Consider the following 20,530-nt stretch of genomic DNA (forward strand, 5'->3'; position numbering starts at 1 on the left):
AGCTGACACCTCTGATTCTGTAATACATGTATTTAGGTGAAATGACTGGCTGGGTTCTAAAGCTAAAGTTCACCTTCTGCTACGTGATGGACATTTAAATATAGGGCTCAGGGAGCACACTTAATAGATTAAACCCCGAATTTAAAGAGAAGAAAAAGGCTATTCTGAGGAAATGTAGAGACATACGTGAGTACAGAGCAGGTACCTGCTACCATCTGTGCACTGTGCTAGAAAAAAAACAAACACCTCTGGGCCAATCTTTTCACCTGAAATTTTTTTCTCTTCCTCTTCCTCTCCTCCTCATGTAGCCCTGGCTATGTCCTCCCAAGTGTTGGGATTATAGCTGGTAATAGCACACACAGCTTTATGGGCCTGACTTTCTCTAGTGGGACACCTTCAGCTATTCATTAGTTTACTCCTTCATTCCTTGAAAACCTGACTCTTTTCTATTTATAGCCATGGGACTGTGACCTTCATTGTTTTACAAACCTCCCTCAGTAACAGTACACCCATATTCTAAGAAGACATCAGCACCCTTCTACTCTAGACCTTTTCTCCTGGAATGTATTAGGCATTTAAAGACTGCCTCACATGTTTCTTAGGAAAAACTTCCTAAAAAAATAAATAAAAAAGCTTCCTGAGAGTCTGTTTGCCAATGTGACTTTAACTTGTTTTCATGGCTTAGTTCCCATCTTCACAAGAACACAGACCCACTGTCTTCCTTGCACAAGGGAGAAGATGCCTACTGAGCCAAGGCAGGCAACTTACGCTGGTTCTGTTTGGGCTGGTTGGTTCTTCCAGGAGGTCGTCCTCTCCTTTTCTTGGCAGGCGGTGGGGCTGGGGCCACAGGCTGAGGCTGAGGCTGAGGCTGAGGCTCTGGCTCAGGTTCAATCTCTACAGCAGGCTCCTCCTCCTCATCATTGTCATCCAGATCCGGCTCAGCATTTTCTTCTCAAGAAATCAAAGCACAGGTGGTAGATCAAGCAGAGTGGTGAAAAGAAAAAGAAAGCAGACAATTAAATGTTCTGAAAACATCGTTCCTCAGAATCCTTGGCTGGGCATGGCAGCACATGCCTTTAATCCCAGCAGTTGTGAGGCAGAGAAATCTATGTGTTGAAGGCCAATGTGGTCTCTACACACTGAGTTACATGACAGCCAGAGCTAGGGAAAAGATCCTGTATTAAAAAAAAAAAAAAAGAAAGAAAAGAAAAATACTACTTCTACACTTTATGTGAGCTGCTATTACTTTTCCCTTTCAGCTTTAGTATAAGATTACTAAATTTATGCCAGGTGTGGTGATGCACACCTTTAATCCCAGCGCTAAGGGAGGCAGAGACAGGCAGAAGTCTGTGAGTTCGAGGCCAGCCTGGTCTACTAAGAGAGTCCAGGACAGTCAGGGCTACACAGAGAAACCCTGTCTCAAAAAACAAAACAACAACAAAAGAATATTGAGTTTATGCCAAGTAGTGGTGGCACACAATTTTAACCCCAGCACTTGAGAAGCAGAGGCAGCCACATCTCTGAGTTCTGAGTTTAAGGCCAGCCTGGTCTACAGAGTGAGTTCCAGGATAGCCAGGGCTACACAGAAAATCCCTGTTTCAAAAAACAAACCAAAAAAAAAAAAAAAAAAAAAAAAAAAAACCCAAAGGGGGACAAAAATAGCCAAAAAAACAAAACAACCCTAACCTTTTTGTTGTTGTTATGCATACAGTTTTAGGTTCATATGTATGCCTACACGCCAGAACAGGGCCACCAGCTCTCATAACAGATGGCTGTTGCCAAAATAATAGAGAATTTGCTGGGAATCAAACTTAGGCCCTCTGGAAGAGCAGCCAGTGATCTTAACCTCTGAGCCATCTCTCCAGTCCCCAAACCGTAACTCTCAAACCATAAAAACAGCTTCATCTTTTATCACTTATGTAACAAACTACAAAACAGCCCTAGAGTAAATAAAAACAAACATTCTTCTTATTATACAAGGACAAAAGGGTAAAGCAGGAGCCTGAGCTTTAATTGAAGCACTGGAGATGGAGATGCTAATATTAGACTAGACAGAAGTAGGTATGTGGAAAAGTGGACCCACCGATATGAGAAGAAAATAGAAAAATTGCTGGTGTGATACAAGGTCCTGTTTGCTAGTCTAAGTAGCAAGAGTTCTTCTGGGACTGTTTTCTCTCTCTCTCTCTTTTTGCCTCTATTTTCTAAAATTATAAGTGGGAGCCATGACACCTACTTTATGCAGTGCTTGGGATTGAACTCAGGGCTTTGTGCATGTTCAGCAAGTACTACTGAGCTACACCCCCACCTTTAAAACTATTAAATGTAAAGGGAGTGAATTACTAAAGAGAATATGGACAGGAATCAGATAAGGCTTTGAACAAATCTCACATCTCTTATTTGGTGTACTGACTTGACATACACCTACCCCCATTTTGTCGGGTAATATCTATAAGACCCGAATCCATTCAACAGTGCTCTGAGGATTAAGGAAAAGAGACAGTTGCATATGGTAGTGGATGTAGGCAACTCAGTACATAAAAGGCTGAGGAAAAAGTGCTGGGAGTTTGAAGCCACCCTGGGCTATATAGTCTATATACATATAGCCTTTATAGTGTTCATTACAATATAAAAAGGCCCTGTTATTAGGCTTTCATCATTCCAGAGCTGGGGAGATAGCTCAGCTGGTAAACTACTTGGCATGAAAGCATGAGGAACTGAGAGATTCATCATCACCACCCACAATTAAAAAAAAAAAAGGCCTGGGGTCTAGAAGAAGGATGGCGTGGTTAAGGCTACATCCTGCTCTTGCAGAATTCAGCTCCTAGCAGAACCCACATTAGGTGTCTCAAAATCAACTCCAACTCCAATTTAATGGTTCTGGCCTCCACTGGCATCTGAATTCATGTCACATACCCGATTCCCCACATATACACAATATTAAAAGATTAAATACTATAATAAAAAGTCTGGAGTGGTAGTTTGTGCCAAATTATCCTAGTACTTGGGAACAGAGACAGGAATATCCCTGGGATGTGATCTCTGGCCTACATGTACACACAGCATTATCCTTATTTACAGGAAAGGTGAGAAGCTCAAACTGCTGGAAGTGGGGCTCAAAAAGGCCTCTTACACGAGTCTGAGGTTGCAGGCAGCCAAAGAGTACTATCCCTAGGTTCAGTACTGTGGCACAAAGGGTACACTGCCTGTTTTTCTCCAAGCTGCACAGGTTATTAACAGGTTATAACAGGTTATTAACATATACTCACTTTCTCTGGAAAGAAACTTAGAAAATTAGAAACCTGTGGATAAATGCCTCATTGTCAAGATAAAATGCCTCATGTTCTGAGCAACTAAGACACTGAGTGATCATTCAAGCCTCTATGCCTAGAAAATTAAACAAATTGAGTCAGAAATAGGGGGAAGTGCACAGAAAGGTTAACAAAGCCAAAAAGGCTTTAAGGCTTTTGGCTTTTGAGAAATTTTGGAAAAACTCTTGAAAGTAACAGAATTTGCTGGTCAATCTCTGCCTAAGGCTATCAGAACTAATGGGGTAAATAAGACTATATGGCCTTTGCTAACAGTAGGGTGGAGTTCAGACTGACTCCAGTGTTCTGGGGGAAAAAAGAGACACTACCTTTAAGAACCCTGAATAAAACCAGTAATGAAAGACAAATGGAAGAACTGTAGCAATCTATTAGGAGCTGTCAATGATTTCTTCAGAAGCAGAATGCGAACATACATGAACAAAATAGTACGGGGGGGGGGGGGGGGACACGGACACCAGACAGAGACTCTAACAGCAGAAAGTTCTGCAGCAAACAACTACAGAGCTACCCAAACTCATGGTTATTGTCATCACTTCTAACTTCTGGGGCCATCTCCTATTTCTTGATGCCAGGGCTAGCCTTGTGAGACTGGCATTGAATCTCTGCTCTTATCCTCCTGTTTCCACCTCCAGAACTGTAACTGGATTTAGAAAGATTATAAGCATTAAAAAAAGTGATCATCTTTTGCCTCTAGTATCTTTTTTTTTTTTTTTGCCTCTATTATCTTATACAGATGAACTGGAAACCGGGCCCTCCAAATGTGTCACTTCTAACCAGATCAAAAAATGGCCCCACTTACCACTATCAGAGGAGTCTTCTTTTTTAGAACGCATTTTTCTTTTTCTTCCTCGTTTGCTCTTCTTTGTCTCTCCTCCATTCTCCCCTTCTACACCATCTGGACCAGCACAATTATCAGCATGTCTTGCCATTGTATTCTGACAAAAGGAACAAACCTTGTTTCACACTACTAAAAAAAGCTAAGTTCAGACTGAAAGTTCTCTTTATTATAACTGAATAAAAACAAACTTCAAGGAATCCTTAAAGTCCCCAATTCTGCTAAGTGTACTAAACATGTCCCTCCTACCCATTTTGGGAAAGACCGATAGCCAGAGTTGGGGGAAGAGACTGAAAGAGAAAGAGGGAGAGATGCACCTATTGGAAGATAAGCTGGACCCTTTGGAGGAAGAGGGTGGGGGTATAGAGCCTATAATTATAGGAATCAGGGAGTTTCAGAAGAGGTGGCCAGTGCTGACTTGGCTAACCAACAGAGAGAACCAGGACAAACTCAAGATAGGGATAGAATGAAATGCAGATTTCAATCTGTCAGGCTACTCAAAAGTCCTGCAGTCCCTATCAATAGTAGGCTTCCCCATGGACAGAAGAGTTTGCGATAGGAACGCCAAGGCATCCCTACATTTACCAATTCAGTAGCAAAAACTGCATTCCTCAGCAGCAGATCAAGCACGAGATGTTAAGAACCATAATGGGCAAGTGACCCTTACCCGGCGTGTGAACGTTTTCCCACACTTAGAACAGACAAAGGCAGCAGGGACAAAGTTGGGGTCGTGATAGCGCTTGAAATGCATGTCAAGGAGCTGTTTCTGGCGGAAGGTCTTGTCGCAGTGGCTGCAGGCATAAGGCTTCTCCCCAGTGTGAGTGCGCTTGTGCATGATCATGTGCCTCTCCTGAAACAGAACTAATTGTCAGAAAGGCCTCAGAGGGTCAAAGGGCTGCTATCCTAGCTGCTAAACATGCATACCCGGATCGTTCATCTTCAAGAGTTAACACAGTCTGGCATGATGGTAACAGTATATTCACAGGGAGACAAAAGTGCCTCCCTAAAACCCCAACATAGATCCACTCACCCCTGCCAGCTGTTTCAAGACAGGGTTTCTCTGTGTAGCCTTGGCTGTCCTAGACACACACTTTGTAGATCAGGCTGGTCTTGAATTCACAGCCATCCGCCTGCTTCTGCCTCCCAGACTGATGGGATTACAGGTGTGCACCACCGCACGCACCCATTTAAGATTCATTCCAGGGCTAGATTTATTTTCCTTCTTGGACTTAACACCCATAAGAGTTCTTGGTTTGTTTATTGTAACAGGCATGGTCTCACATAGCCCAGGCTGGACTCAAATTGGGGATATTACCAGGTAAGTGCTCTGCAACTGAGCCACACCCCACATCTCTTCAAGAAAGAAACTGATGCTATAACTTAAGATATACTGTGACAAAAAATGTATTAAATGGAGACCCAGATCCAATTAACTGACAAAGAGTAGCATCTTTGACTTTAGTACTAGTACTATTCCTTGTACTCCTCTGAAAATACTCTTCTGAGAAGTAGCTACTGGGCCAGATGTGGTAGTGCATACTTTTAATCCCAGCTCTTGGTAGGTGGATCTCTGTAAGTTCAAGTAGACTCTGGTCTAAAGAGGGGCCCCAGACACAGAGAAACCCTGCCTCAAACAAACAAAACTATAAAACCAACCTACAAAACAAACAAACAAAAATACCTGACATGGACCAAGTACCAATGGCTTTCTAACTAAGATAGCACCTACCTGTCTACAAGCGTAATCACACTGATCACATTTGAAGCGCTTCTCATTTTTGTGTGATTTCTGATGCTGGATAAGAGCATATCGCTCATGAAACACAGCATCACAGTAGCGACATTTTTTGCCCTGCTCAATATAGGAATGCTGCTTTCTCAAGTGGACACCTGCAAACAAAACATAAAGCCAGGTTGAACTTGGAAAACCAAAAGTTAATAATATATTTTATTTACTTAAGAAAATCTTACTCCACGGCCTAAGAACATGAGATCAGAAGTAAAGCACTGTAGTAGGTGTGAGACCCTGAGCTCAGTCCCTAGTGTTGTGTCACCACTCGTCCCTCTCCATCTCACCAATAACAACAGGTGGAGAGACCAGTACATGAAAGGTGGAAACCTGAACAAAGAAGGAGGACTGCATGGACATAGAAGCAAAGTGAAGTGAAGAGAAATCCAGGAAGTGAGATCGACAAGTTAACTGTGAGATAAGGTGAAGACAAGTAAAGTGGGTCTTGGAGATGACAGCCAATGGCAAGGCCACTTACTGAGATGAGAAATAGCAAAAAGGGGTTAAGACTAAGCTGTGTGTATGCTCTGGCAGGGAAGTGCAAGTCATTCTAGACCTACAGTTTTCCAGACACCAAATCTGAAACAATGACATTAAAATAAGGATGGGAACAGGAAGAGATAGTCTGGTACTAGATCGGGAGTGGAGCATGGCGCTGATTAGGTCACTAAGACAAAAGGGCAAGAGTAAGGACTAGCAGAGTCAAGCTGGTTTCTTTGTTGAGACAGGGTCTCTATGACTCCTACTTGTCCTAGAGTTCACAATGTAGACCAGGCTGGCCTGGTACTCGGAGAGATATCTGCCTACCTATCTCTTGAGTGCTGGTATTAAAAGCCTTCACCACCATGTTCAGCTTGGGTTAGGCTTTAAGGCCATTGGGGGCTGGGAGGGAGAACAGTTAAAAAAAAGGGGAGGGGGTAGGGTAACTACCAACTACCAAAGAGAGAAATCCAATAGTGCTTAAATCAGACAGGCCAACGAAATAAAGTGCTTTAAGGAGAGTGCAGTGTATTGTGGTTGGGGGTGGGGGTAGGGGTTTATTGTCAGGGAAGCAAGGAAAACCACTAGAATGTTTTAGCAAGCCTCTTTACTGGAGTGATGGCATATACTACAAATGAAAGGGAAACTAAAGACAGGGAAGGAAAAACAAGAAGGGACACAATCATTCCTTAGGGTTGGCTAAAAGGAAAGGAGTTAAACCTAGGGTTAGGGACATAATTCAGTGAGATACAGCTTACCTATCACACAAGATATCCTGGACTAGCCCAGCAATGTGGAATGGTATGGATGTGTGGTGGGGTACTGAAGACTGAACTCAGGGCATGTCAGGTAAGCACTTGACCATTTGAGGCGGAGTCTCACTTCATAGGCCCATGTGGGCCCTGAAATTGTTATCCTCTTGCCTCAGGTTCTTGAGCAACTAAGATGACTCATCTATACCATCAAGCCTTATTCAAAACAGGTTTTGTTTTTTGTTTTTTTTGGTTTTTTTGAAGATAGAAAAATGAGTACACAAAGTTGAAGAGAAAGATCAAGGAGTACAAGTGTAAAGATAAACACAATAATAATGAAAATACTTAAGGAAACAGGAAAGTGGGGTCGAGAGTGAAAGGACAGGCACAGATAAAGCCACACCAACTCCTGAGGGCAGATAGGAAAGGTGAAGGTGGATGTAGATACAATGAGGTTATAATTGGTTTTTTAACAGGAAATTTCACCCTGCTGTCTTTATATATCCTAAAAATAAAGAGGGTGAAGATTAGTAGTTAAAAAGAAAGGAAAAGCCTTGCCCAACTCTACTATAGCATTGTGCCTCCTCCAGAGCAGAGACAAACAATCTGTGCACAAATGAGTGCATTTACTAAGGAGGAATGGGAGGAGCCCTGAAAGAGCACCTAGCTGGACTGCTTGGGAGTAGGACAGACCACATCAAGATTATAAATATATGGTATTTAAAATCAGTGTCTAGAAAATTTTTACTCATTTCTCTCTAAGAAAAACCAGAAACCAAAAAACAGAGGGCCATTTCTGTGGACTGGGTTCAATCCCCAAGCACGGAAGGCAGGGAGAGGCACCACATACACTTATCTTCAGGCTCACAGAGAGGCTGGAGTAGGATATTGGGTGTCCTACACAGTTACTTTTCACATTAGGACCCTCAGGTGGCCTGGGCTCAATTCCCAGCACCATCAATAAAATACAACAACTTCTAAAGATCAAAACAAAACCAAACCTGAGAGGGCTCAAGGACTTCTGCCCAGCTTTGCCACTTGTAAGTTGTGCTGCACGCTAGAGTAAAATATACTTTCTTTTGTTCATATTGTAAAAATCAAATGTCAACAGAAAAATCTAAACCACAAAAATGTAAGCAAATGTAAAAATATATTTCGAAGAGTATAGCTGAGTGGTATAGTGCTTGTGATGCCCTGGATTTGACATTCAACACTTTAAGGCTAGGCTTAAACTCCCGGGAACAAAGGATGCTCCTGCTTCAGACTTTTGAGAAACTAGGACCGCAGGGCATGTCACTAAGTCATCTCTTGTTCTCTGTCTGAGACAGTCTCATGTAACCCAGGCTGGACTTGAATTTCTGATTCTTCTGCTTCAACTTCCCATATGCTGGCACTTACTATTTCTGGCTTCTGTATTTCATTAGTAAGAAAGATGGAGAGAGAACTCTAGATGACCCTATGTATAAGCATGTGGTATGTTAAAACGCATACAGACGAATTCTCCCTCTATGTAACTCTGGCTTACCTAGGTGCAGGAACAGTTACCACCAAACCAATAAAATACTTCAATTACTGTATACAAATACTCTTGAAAAACCTGAAGGAAACTGACCTTAATTTGAAACACATGTTGTTCCCCCATTTAGGAAATGGAAGCTACTATTACAGATACACTGTTTTCCATTACAGTTCCCATTAACCTATGTATAATCTATATTCAGGATATATTATCTTGTTTAACTCCAATAAAGAAAAAGACAGGGAAGGGGCAGCTAAGCAATGGCTTTTACTAAGCGATAAGCCATTCACATATAGGAAAGTTTGAGTTTAAGGTGAGGTTTTTATCCTCTTATTTTAAAGGAATTTTTTATTTGCTTCCAGTAAATCTACTTACCCAAATCACTTTTTCGGGCTATGACAGTGTCACAGTGAGGACAATGAAATTTGGCCACATTCTCTGTGTGCTTCTGTAAAATGTGCATCTTCATGGTACCACTTTGGGTAAACCGAGCATGACAAATATAACATTCATAAGGTTTTTCCCCTTAAAAGGAAATACAGAATGAACAAATTAAATGAATAAATACTATAGTTCAGTTGGTGAGTAGCTGAGTGACAGACATATACGTTAGGTTACATAGAATCTAAGGTAAAGCTTGGTTTAACTGTTCAGCTCATGCTTATCTTCAAAATTAGCAAACAAACCCTATACCTTTGCTCTGCTCAGATTATTACATGGTCTTCTGTTTTAGGACAGAAATAAACTATTCTTTCTCTTTTATTTTTTCAAGCAGGGCCTTGTCTTGCTGCCTAGGATGATCTGACACCAGAGATCCTCTTACCTCAGGCCCCTGGGTGAGAAGATTATAGGCTTGTGCTACCACACTTAGCCCAAGACTTTCTTTTTACAAAATGATAGTAGTTAGAAGTCAGTATGTTAGATAACCTATCCAGACTTATGAAACAAGGACTCACTACGTAGCCCTGGCTAAGTCTGGAATTGCCACGTATACCAGGCTGGTCTCAAACTCAAGAGACCTGCCTTTGCCAGGATTAAAAGTATGATGTACTGCCACATCCAGCTTCTACCCAGGCTTTTATAAATAAACACTAGATTTTAACTTCATTTGATGTCACCTTTAAAAGAACCATCATTTTCAGGTTATAAAAAGACTCAAATTGAATAAAACTGCTTGAGTGTACTTTCACAACCATCAATTCAGAGGACATGCCAGAAGAGTCTTCCTTCCACCCAGGTAAGTCCTGGGTGTGTGTGGCAGTTTACAGGATTCACTGAGGAGCAGCTCATTAGGACCAGGAGGGAAGCAGTCCTACCTGAATGGGTTCTCATATGTCTTTTCAGCTTGTATGTGTCCCTGCTGGCGTAACTGCACAAACTGCACTGGAACGGACGTTCTCCAGTATGAGAGCGAATGTGTCGTTTTAATTTGCTGACCTGAAACACGAAAGCAATCGAACCTCTTATATTCTGTTAACATCGACTGTAATATGAACTCTGTGGCTTGGCCATAAAGACTTAGTTTGGGGCACTAAAGTTAGTTCAAGTCTTTCCACTGCAGCCTTTGCTCTCTCTCAGCAATCTTACAATCCAAGGAGAGAGGGGTAAATGGGCAGGACCCAGATCAGGCAAAACCTGTCATCAGCACTAACTGAGCTGGTGACAGTGTGCACGGCAGTGTACTGCGGTCTTTACTCCCTTCTCCCTTCCTTTTCTGTGGTGGTCTTGAAGAGTGAGCCCAGGGACTCGCATTATGTAAGTACTCTCTACTACTAAGCTATCTCTCCAGTTCTTTTATTTCTGTTGGAAAAATTTCACGATACGTTAACAAATAATTCATGCCTACATATGCTTATATTAACTTTCTACAAAATTCAACTCCAAACTCATGTTTTAATCCCCCACCCTCTTTCCTCTCATTTGTATTTCCTACACAGGCTGAGATCTATGAGTCTTCTATTTCTGTTCCTTGCCATGGCCAGGCTTTCTGTCTCTTGGTAAGTATCCCATCGTAAACTGAGTTTCAAACATGACTCTAAGAAGTACTTTGAGTATTCATAATTAATGTCTGAAATTTTTGGAAAAAGTCTTCTGATTTTAACAGAAAACCCTCTCACACCCATGACAATTATACATTAAAATTTCCCATTTACTCAGTGATCTAGTAACTCAGCAGCACTGTTCAATCTTTTTCTCCCCTTCTCTTGTTGCCATACCTAGGGCTTCCCACACTGGCTCTGAGTGTTCTACCACTCATCAGTAGCACCCCCACCCCACACTTGTCTGATTTACCACATAGTCTCACAATATTCAACAGCACACATCCCTCAATCTATTTTCAAAAATTTGTCATTCCTATTTATTCTGCTGGTAAAAATTTGGGGTCAACTTGTAATCATTTATTTACGCCCTTTGGAAAAACAGTTTTTACTGTTACTGCATTTAAGTCATTTCATCACTATCAGAACTGGAACGACCTCAAAGTTTCTATACTATTTGTAGTATAGGTTGTCTATGCCCAATTGAAAGTGCTTGGAGAGCCGGGTGCAGCGGCACATGGCTGTAATCCCAGCACTCGGGAGTCAGAAGCAGGTAGATCTCTATGAGTGCGAGGCCAGCGTAGTCTATAAAGCAAGTCTAGGACAGCCAAGGCTACACAGAGAAAGGAAAACCAAAAACAAACAAAAAGCCTTGCAGGTCTAATGCTATCATTAATACTTCTCTTCTTAACAGTGCTGGGGACTGAAGACAGGGCCTGGTACTCATCACTGAGCTGCAGACACATCCAGTGTCCCAAATTAAAAACTTGTGAAGAACTGACATATCAGGAGGTAGCACATTTGATACTGATTTCATGTGACGGGTCTCAGTAAATAGTTATACCTCAGGCAACTACATAAAATTACCTCTGTGCCTGTGTGCACAAACTTATGCTTAGACTTGAGTCCCTTTGCCAAAATGTCAGTACATTTATACAAATATTCAAAATATACAAAAATCCAAAATGGGTGTGTATGTGTAGAGAGAATTGACTCAGCAGTTAAGACTGTCTATTGTTCCTCCAAGAACCCATACTAGGTTCACCAGTAATTCACAACCAACCCCCTGCAACCGTAACTACAAGGGATCCAACTTCTCTGGCCCCAACACTCCTGTGCACCCAGTCCCTCAACACATATAATTAAACAAAACAAAACGAAACAACGCAGTCCACCCACTCCCAACAAACACCACAAAAACCCAAAACCTACAAGAAATCTTCATGCACCTTTGGTGTTAACCATTACTGGTAAGAGACAGAACTTGTACGCTTTAGAGACTAGAAATACAGCTTAGTGGTCGACACTGGGTTTAACCACTGGTTCATGCACAAAATTTTTGATACATATATTTTTTTGGGGGGCAGGGAAGGGGTTGAGATAGGGTTTCTCTGTGTAGCCTTGGCTGTCGTGCGTGGAACATATGTTATAGATCAGGCTGCTCTCCAACTCAAGAGATCTGCCTGCGTCTGCCTCCCAAGTGTTGATTAAAGGTGTGCACCATGCTGCCACCACCACTACCTGGCCCATTTAGTGTTCTTCTTTTGTATTTGGTCTCTCTCACTGAATTCTTTCTATTCCAAGGTCTTTAGTTAATACTACCGAATATTCTCCAAGCTTAAAATGAACTTGCTGATGACCCAAGTTTCACCTCAAGAACCATAAAGTGAAAGAACAAAATTGATTCCTGAAAAGTTCCTTTGACCTTCAGTCATGGAGCAGCAAAAGGAGACCCCCCATTAGAATAAAAGGGAAGAAAAACAAACAAAAAGAAATCAACTGGGTGTGGAGGAATAGGCCTTACTCAGGAGACAGGGGAGGGCAGATTTCTGTGAGTTCCAGGTCTACATAAGTAGTTAGACCTTATTTCAAATAATTAAAAAAGAAATAATTTTTGTCTTCCTGTTTATAAAATAGTTGTTTTCTGAGCCGGGCATAATCTTAGCACTCAGGGAGGTAGATATAGGGGAGTTTGAGGCTAGCTTGACTTCACAGAGAAACCCAGTCTTAAAAAACCAAAACATCAAAACAAACACCACTTATTTTTCTTCATTAGCTATAATTCTTAATACAACAAGATCAAGGTTTTCGTTTTGTTTAAGACAGGGTCTCTATAGCCTAGGCTAGCACAAAATTTGCAGCAATCCACCTGCCTCAGCCTCCTGAGTGCTGAGGTTATAGGCTTGATGGATCACTTAAATGATTCAGAGTTAAGAAAAAGGGATTTTCTCCTTAGTCTTGTTAGGACTTTACACACTAATGAGAATTGTACTTTACTGTGCCTCCTACTATCTATAAAGTAATACACCGTTGAACTAGTCTTGTTTTGGATATACTTAACAACCACTTATTTTTTAATAATATTAGATGGAATTGGCTGCTTACTAATTCCATGTAACTTCCCCCTCCCTTTTTGGTAGTATCCTTATCCAGTTATGGTAACAGGTAGACTCAAATAATAAAGTCAACAACCATCTCTATAGCCTTTCTTTTTCCTCTAAGTAACAGGAATCAAACTCCAGAGCCTCATGAATGCTGCTGCTTGGCAATGATCTATGGCTCCAACCCCAAACCTTCCATTACTGTGATTAAGACAGGATCTTAACTATATTCCAGCTGGCTTCAGAATTTTCCAATCTAAGGCAATCTCAAAACTCACAATTCTCAGCCTGTCCAATGCTAGGATTAAAAGGGTATACATCAAACCTTCCATTTTTAAGAAATATTTATTTTTATTATGTATACAATGTTCTGTCTGCATGTACACCTAAACACCAAAAGAGGCAACAGATTTCATTACAGATGATTATAAACCACCATGTGGTTGTTGGGATTTGAACTCAAGACATCTGGAAGAGCAAGCAGTGCTCTTAACCTCTGAGCCATCTCTCTAGCCCAAACCTTCCATTTTAAAATATCTTGGGTACAGTTATTTCTTCCAAGTACAGAATAATTTTTTAATACTAATATACAGAATTGATATGTATATATATATATATATATATATTTTTTTTTTTTTTTTTTTTTTTTTGAGACAGGGTCTCTCCATATGTAGTCCAGGCTGGCCTTGAACTTAGATCCAGCTGCCTCTGACTACCAAGGGCTGGGATGAAAGGCATGCACTACTATGCCCAGCCTCAGAATTGGTTTTATATATATATATATATATATATATATATATATATATATATATATATAGTTTTATAGTATTCTCTACTGCATGTTTTCCTACATGTCAAAAGAGGGCACCAGATCTCATTATAGATGGTTGTGAGCTACAAGGTGGTTGCTGGGAATTGAACTCAGGACCTTTGGAAGAAAGCCAGTGCTCTTTAACCTCTAAGCCACCTCTCCAGCCTGGAATAGATATTCTTAAAAACAAAACAAAACAAAAAACCCTCACCATGGTTTAACAAACAAACAAACAAAACTAGATACTCACTTCTACACTGGCATAATCACACATGGAACACTTAAATGGTTTCTCGTGGGTGTGTTTATAACGACGATGCCGCACCAATTCTCCACTGGTCACAAAGGCCATGTCGCAGTCTGGGCACTTGTGAGGACGAGTACCTAAAGGATGGGATAACAGGAATTAAGGGCACAGTAAATGACAGGGCTCAATGTTTGGCTCAAAGCTATTGCTTTGTAAGTAGCTCAACAAGCTACAGGAAGGCCTGAATAAATTTTCAGCACTAAGCCCGAAGATGTGAGACCACATGCTAAACTTTAGTTTCTGTTAATTATCTGAATCTAACATCTTCAAATAGAAAATTCCTTCTTATTCCTATTTTGAGAACATACTAGTTACTAAGAATTCAACATTAATAGAAATTCCAGTGTGTTTTATCTTTACTAAATAAATATAACTACACAGCTGGGAAGTAGTGGCACATGCCTTTAGTCTTAGCACTTGGGAGACGGGGGGGGGGGGGGGGGGTGTCTCTGAGTTTCAGGCCAGCCTGGTTTCATACTGAATTCTAGGACAGCCAGGGCTATATAGAAACCCTGCCTCTAACATCCCTCCCAAACCCTCCCACAAAAGAATGTAATTAGGAAAACCAAGAATAAGACTAGACACCTGCAGAAATTTCTTTCTTCTGTCATTCTTTCTTTTAAAGACAGAGTCTCGATATATAAATACCCAAGGCTGGCCCTGAACTCTTAATCCTACTGTCCAGCTTCCCAAGTGCTTACTTAGGTTTATAGGCATAAGACACCATAACTGATTCTACAAAAATCTTCCTAAAAAGATGCAGTATGAAGAGGGAAATGTCACTGAAAAATTACAGTAACTAAGAAATGGAAAAGAGTGCTTGTTTAGTCCTTACATTTGCTTCTTTAGTACCACTGCGATAGGAGGGAGTAAAGAAATTCTTTCTATGAAATATACATAATCTGATGGCATAGAAAAATAAACAAGCTGGGTGCCTTGGTACCTGCCTGTAATCCCAGCACTTGGAGAGACAGAGGCAGGAAGATCTCTATTTCTGTGAGTTTGAGGCCAGCCTGGTCTACAAAGCAAGCCCAGGACAGCTACACAGAAAAACCCTGTCTTGAAAAGCAAAAACAAAACAAAGTAACAATAAAAAAGAGAGAGAGAAAAGAGAGAAGAGAAAGAAAACCACAAACATCAAGAGAAGGAAAGCAGCTATCAAAGTGGAGACTGTTGTGGAGCGTGGATGTCTATCAGGCTGTACTACACAACCAGCTATGGCCTGCTCAAGGTTCATATTCACCAAGTCAGTTTTCATTTCAACTTTATAGGCAAAAATATTCCCTAGAATCTGAGCGTTGAGGTGCACGCTCACCTTTAATCCCAACACTAGAGAGACAGAGATGGATCTCTGAGTTTAAAGCTGGCCTAGTCTACACAGTCAATTACAGGGCAGCCAGGGCTATGTAAAGAGACCCTGTCTAGGTACAACAACCCAAAGATTGCCCTCTAGGATGTAATACAAGCACATTTAGAAAATGAAAAGCTTATGTTTCATCAGGAAGTGACAAATCTTGCATTTGACTTTTGCATGATTAGTTAACTGGCTGAGTAAGTTTTACCAACTCAGTTCTGGATAACCACAGAATGGGCATTTTGCTTTTTGAGACAGGGTTTCTCTGTGTATCCTTGGCTGTCCTGGACTCACTTTGTAGACTAGGCTGGCCTCAAACTCAGAGATCAGATCCACCTGCTTCTGCCTCCCTGTGTGCTGGAATTACAGGCACCCACACCCAGTAGAGAACTTTTCTTTTCCTTTCTTTTTTTTTGAGAACAAACTTTTCAAAGCTGACGTACAGTACAAGGCAGAGTATTCATGTCTATGTACGTATACATTGACAAATCCTATCAAAAGGTAATACAGTATCTTCAAAGTACTAGATGCATTTGTGTGTGTGCTATAAAGTGACTAGGTGGCTAAGAATATCCTAATGTATGGCATACTACTTATAAAGCAATAGACAATCCATTAATTGTATAATCTTCTTCTGACTTGTAAAACAAGACAACTGACTAATTTATCTGTTAACTAGTGTAACCAAAACCAACAGTCACCATTTAAAATGAGGTGGATAGAAGAATACCTACTATGAATGAAGTATGGAATATGGAAAGAAACTATTCTCCATGATAAACTAGGTGAGAGAACTTATAACCAAGTACTCTGGCTATAAAGATGAAGATTCCAGAAAAGAGTTGTCTTAGTGTTTCTCATCTATCAGACACTATAACCAAAATCAACTTGAGGAAGAAAGGACTCTTTCAGCTTACGACTCTCAGGTCACACTCCATTGCTAAGGAAGTCAAGGCAGGAACTATGCTTACTACATTGCTCCCTCAGGTCTACTCAGCCTTCTTTCTTGTTTACCCTAAGACCACCAGGCGTAGGTGTGGCAACACCTACAGTGGGCTAAGCCCTGCCGTAAGAATAATAGCATATAAGCCAATCTTAATGAAGGCACTTTCTCTTCTCAGATAACTTAATAGCTTAAGTCAGGTTGACAAAAAACTTGCCAGCATGGGAGTCTATTAAAGTCTAGTATGTAATCACTTTACTGAAAATCTGGCCATATACAACATGAAGTTAGTATCAGAATACTGAACACCATATTAAAAATGTTTCATATTTGAACAAATATATAAATATCCAGAATGGTATTTATACTTTTCTATCCTTAAGTTGTGAATAACCTACCTTCTTTGAGATAAAGCAACAAGAAACAAACAAAGCCACAATTTTAACATAGGTAGGATTTTACTTCTATTTCTAGTGTTCTTTCTCACTGATTACCTTGGACCTTTGGCTCTCATTTCTTGTCACTGTTAAATCCTAAGCAACACAATGATAAACTGTTTATATTCTTCAACTTGCTACTGCAGTAAGCCTGTATAGTTTAAAAACCATGCTTTAACCTTTGTTATGCTGTAGCCCCACATTCATATCCAGCACCTGTGTGTGTGTTAAGGTGATTCCTCAGGAGAGTTACTGTTCTGAATGCTCTGCCACAGAGATGACACTTGTGTGGTCTCTCATCAGTGTGGCTTTTCATGTGACGATCCAAATTTGAACGCCGTGGACACGTGTAACTGCAAAGCTCACACTGGAATGTCTTCTTTACACCTATATGCAAAACAAAACACGTACTTGTTACAGTGCTTCAGTGTTTAGATTAACCCCAAACCACAATTATATCCTATTAACCTTTTATAATCAAATTCAATCTTAATAGAAATTAATTCACAGAATTAACAGACTCACTTCTCTTGAGGACTTAAAAGCCCTGATACCCACTAGATGTTAAAAAAATTTTTTTAACAAAGCAACTTGCATAAAGGCTGTGTATCCTTTATCCCCACACAGTTTTTACAAGACCATTACAGATAAACTTTTTTTACCTTTTTTTTTAATTTTTGTTGGCTTTGGAGGCTTCATATTACCAACCACTTTCTCTGCATTAACCTCAGACAGAAGACCTTCCTGCTGTTCTTCCTCAAAATCGTAGACAGATACATCCACATCTTTGCCCTCCTCTGTGTATCTCAGTTTGCTCTTTTTGGTTTTCTTTGTTTTTTTGGCTGGTGGCTGATAGTCTGGGTCTTTTTGCCAGCTGGGGTCTTCCTGAGGAGGAAGCTCCCCCTGTTCTAGTGTCTCCACTTCACCATTGGCCCCCACTTTCACCACCTGAAACCCTTCAGGCAAAGGTAAGGTGTGACATATCATCGGTTCGCTTTCTGCAAGGCCTTCTTTAGACACTTCATTCTCATAAGCCCCCTGAAGTTCTTCTACTGAGGTGGTAGCCACAGGTACAGTCACAGGAACAGGGACTTGAACAAGTTGAAGCTCTCCTATGTTAATGGGTTGTTCTTCCATATTTACAACCTGCAAGGTTATGATCTGGGTATCGTCCACTGCGGCCTCTGCTTCAGGAGCCACTGTACCCTCCATTACTTCAGTCTTCATTTGAAGAAGGGTAGGATCCAGCTGTTCCATCATTACCATCTGTACACTGCTGTTGACATCCTGGACCACCTCACCCCCATCTGTCTGATTCTGGGGCAGGTGGCAAGCATCTTCTTCCTGGCCCCCTTCCCGGCGTCTCTGGTAAGTCTTTCTTTCCTTTCCTTTAATGAAAGTTTCAGACTCTTCCACAATAGCTTCAACCGCCTCACCTTCCATTTCCCCTTCCTTTAGTAAGGGAGAGAACACAGAGTGTTATTTAAGATAAGACTTCCTTAGTGAATGAATTAGGCATCCATCAATGGTTGTTCAATCTCTTTGATGGAAGAAAAAGAAAATCTACCACCTATACTAGGTATCTTTCCAATCAAAACAAAAAAACTTAAATTAAGACTTTACACTTTCCAGTTAACAGAAAACTGGTGACAATGAATACTTTCCAGTTAACAGAAAACTGGTGACAATGAGTATTAAAACACACTACAGAAATTCAGTCTGATCTAAAGAGAGGCACTCCAATATTAGTTTTGGTTTCTTCTGTGCAAATAACTTAGCAAAAGAAAAAAATGGAAAAGTTGAAGCAACAAGCAACAGGCTCAAGTTTTCAACTAGAGGGAACTTAGCCTCTAGAGACAGTTGGCAATGTCTAAGAATATTTTAGTTGTTATTACTGGGGTAGGATGTTGTTATGACATCAGGTGAATCTTCTACCACAAAGAGTCAACAGAGCTAGGTACTGTAGTATGAGGTCTGAGAGTAGCTTGGGCCATATAATGAGACACAATCACAAACAACAGAGAGACACTTAACACTAGAAAATTCAACTCTGGATATTTAATTATATTAAAATAAAAATCATTAGTAAAGCTAGTTTAAGATGTACGCATTTGGAGTACATTAGTAAAATAATAAAAAATTTCAGTCAGAAGAAGAGAGTTCAAGATAGCTATTGTAGAACACACAGAAAATAGTTATACTCTACATACTTTTGTTCTTTTAAACACAAATGAGGTAACATATGTTGTTTATTTACTGATTCCTCAGTGTATATATGTATTTCAAAATGTTAAACACTACAAATATATTTATTTTTTCTTCCAATTAAAAATTAGTTTAAAAGAATACATTGCGCTGGGTGTGGTGGAGCACACCTGTAGTCCGAGCACTCAGAGAGGCAGAGACAGGCCAACCGCTGTGAGTTTAAGGCCAGCCTGGTCTACACACTGAGTCCAGGACAGCTAAGGCTACACAGAGAAACCCTGTCTCAAAAAACCAAAACAAACAAACAAAAAACCAATAATCCAAGCACAATGGCTGAGGACTGTAATCCCAGTGAGGTAGTGGCAGGCAGATCTCTGTAAGCTATGGGCTAGCCTGATCTACAAAGTGAGGAATACACAGAAAAATCCTATCTCAAAAAATAACAGCAACAACCAAACACTGTAGGGAGTAGGGCTTGGTAGTAGACAGCTTTAATCCCAGCACTGGAGAGGCAGAGGCAAGCAAACCACTATGAGTTTAAGGCTAGACCACCACAGTTAGGACTACATAGTGAGACCCTGTCTCAAAAACAAACAAACAGTACATTTTATATCTATTTATAAAGTACTAGATGAGTGTTTGCTTGCTTTTATTTATGGTTCTACGTGTCTCAACTCTAAAGCCTTACTGAACTACCCTCCTAGCCCCAGGCTTTACTGTTTCTACTAAATTCTCCCTTAGAAATCATACTTGGAAGAGCTGGGCGTACACCTGTAATCCCAGCACTCTTTAGAGACAGAGGCAGTCATATCTCTATGAGTTCGAGGCCAGCCTGGTCCACAAAGTGAGTCCAGGACAGCCAAAGCTCAACAGAAAAATCCTGTCTCAAAAACAAAACAAAAAGGAATACTTGGAAATACTGTTGTCTAGGAAGTTTTATTATGTGGGACTAGAAAGATGGCTCAGTTAGGTAGGTAAAGTACTTTCTGAGAAAGCATGAGAACATGAATTTGAGGCCCAGCACCCACATGAAAAGTGGCAGTATGTGCCTATAATCACACTAATGGGGAGGCCTAACTGCCTCTGCCACCATGCCTGTCTTCAGTTTCTGTCTCTTATATCTTGGGAGTTCTACGAGTAAAATAATGAGCCAGCGAGATGACTTAGAAGTGAAGATACTTGCTACCTAATGATCCAAGTCTGGTCCCATGTGGTAGAAGGAAAAAGTCAACTCCTACAAACAGTCCTCTGGCTTTCATATGCAGTCTGTGGTACCAATGTGCATGTGCGTGTGTATGTGCACCCCCCACTAAATAAATAAAACTTAATAAATAACTTAAAGATTAAAATGG

At 40.7% G+C, this 20,530-nt stretch overlaps 1 protein-coding gene across 4 annotated transcripts in view; it reads right to left on the reverse strand.

The window, feature by feature from the left end:
- Ctcf (CCCTC-binding factor) overlaps positions 1 to 20,530 on the reverse strand; it is a 47,076-nt gene that overhangs the window by 1,846 nt on the left and 24,700 nt on the right. For 2 of the 4 annotated variants that reach the window (XM_060392074.1, XM_021632074.2), the window contains exons 3-11: positions 17,636 to 18,425; positions 17,190 to 17,360; positions 14,183 to 14,316; positions 10,018 to 10,138; positions 9,077 to 9,226; positions 5,891 to 6,051; positions 4,829 to 5,011; positions 4,126 to 4,261; positions 769 to 951 (exon numbers count right to left, since the gene is read on the reverse strand). In XM_060392074.1, coding sequence (XP_060248057.1) covers positions 769 to 951; positions 4,126 to 4,261; positions 4,829 to 5,011; positions 5,891 to 6,051; positions 9,077 to 9,226; positions 10,018 to 10,138; positions 14,183 to 14,316; positions 17,190 to 17,360; positions 17,636 to 18,416 — 2,020 coding nt within the window. In that variant the 5' untranslated portion in view covers positions 18,417 to 18,425. The remainder of the gene's footprint in view (positions 1 to 768; positions 952 to 4,125; positions 4,262 to 4,828; positions 5,012 to 5,890; positions 6,052 to 9,076; positions 9,227 to 10,017; positions 10,139 to 14,182; positions 14,317 to 17,189; positions 17,361 to 17,635; positions 18,426 to 20,530) is intronic. The other 2 variants (XM_060392076.1, XM_021632082.2) reach the window with 1 other exon arrangement.

Source organism: Meriones unguiculatus, chromosome 10 (assembly GCF_030254825.1).
Source record: "Meriones unguiculatus strain TT.TT164.6M chromosome 10, Bangor_MerUng_6.1, whole genome shotgun sequence".
Taxonomy (NCBI): domain Eukaryota; kingdom Metazoa; phylum Chordata; class Mammalia; order Rodentia; family Muridae; genus Meriones; species Meriones unguiculatus.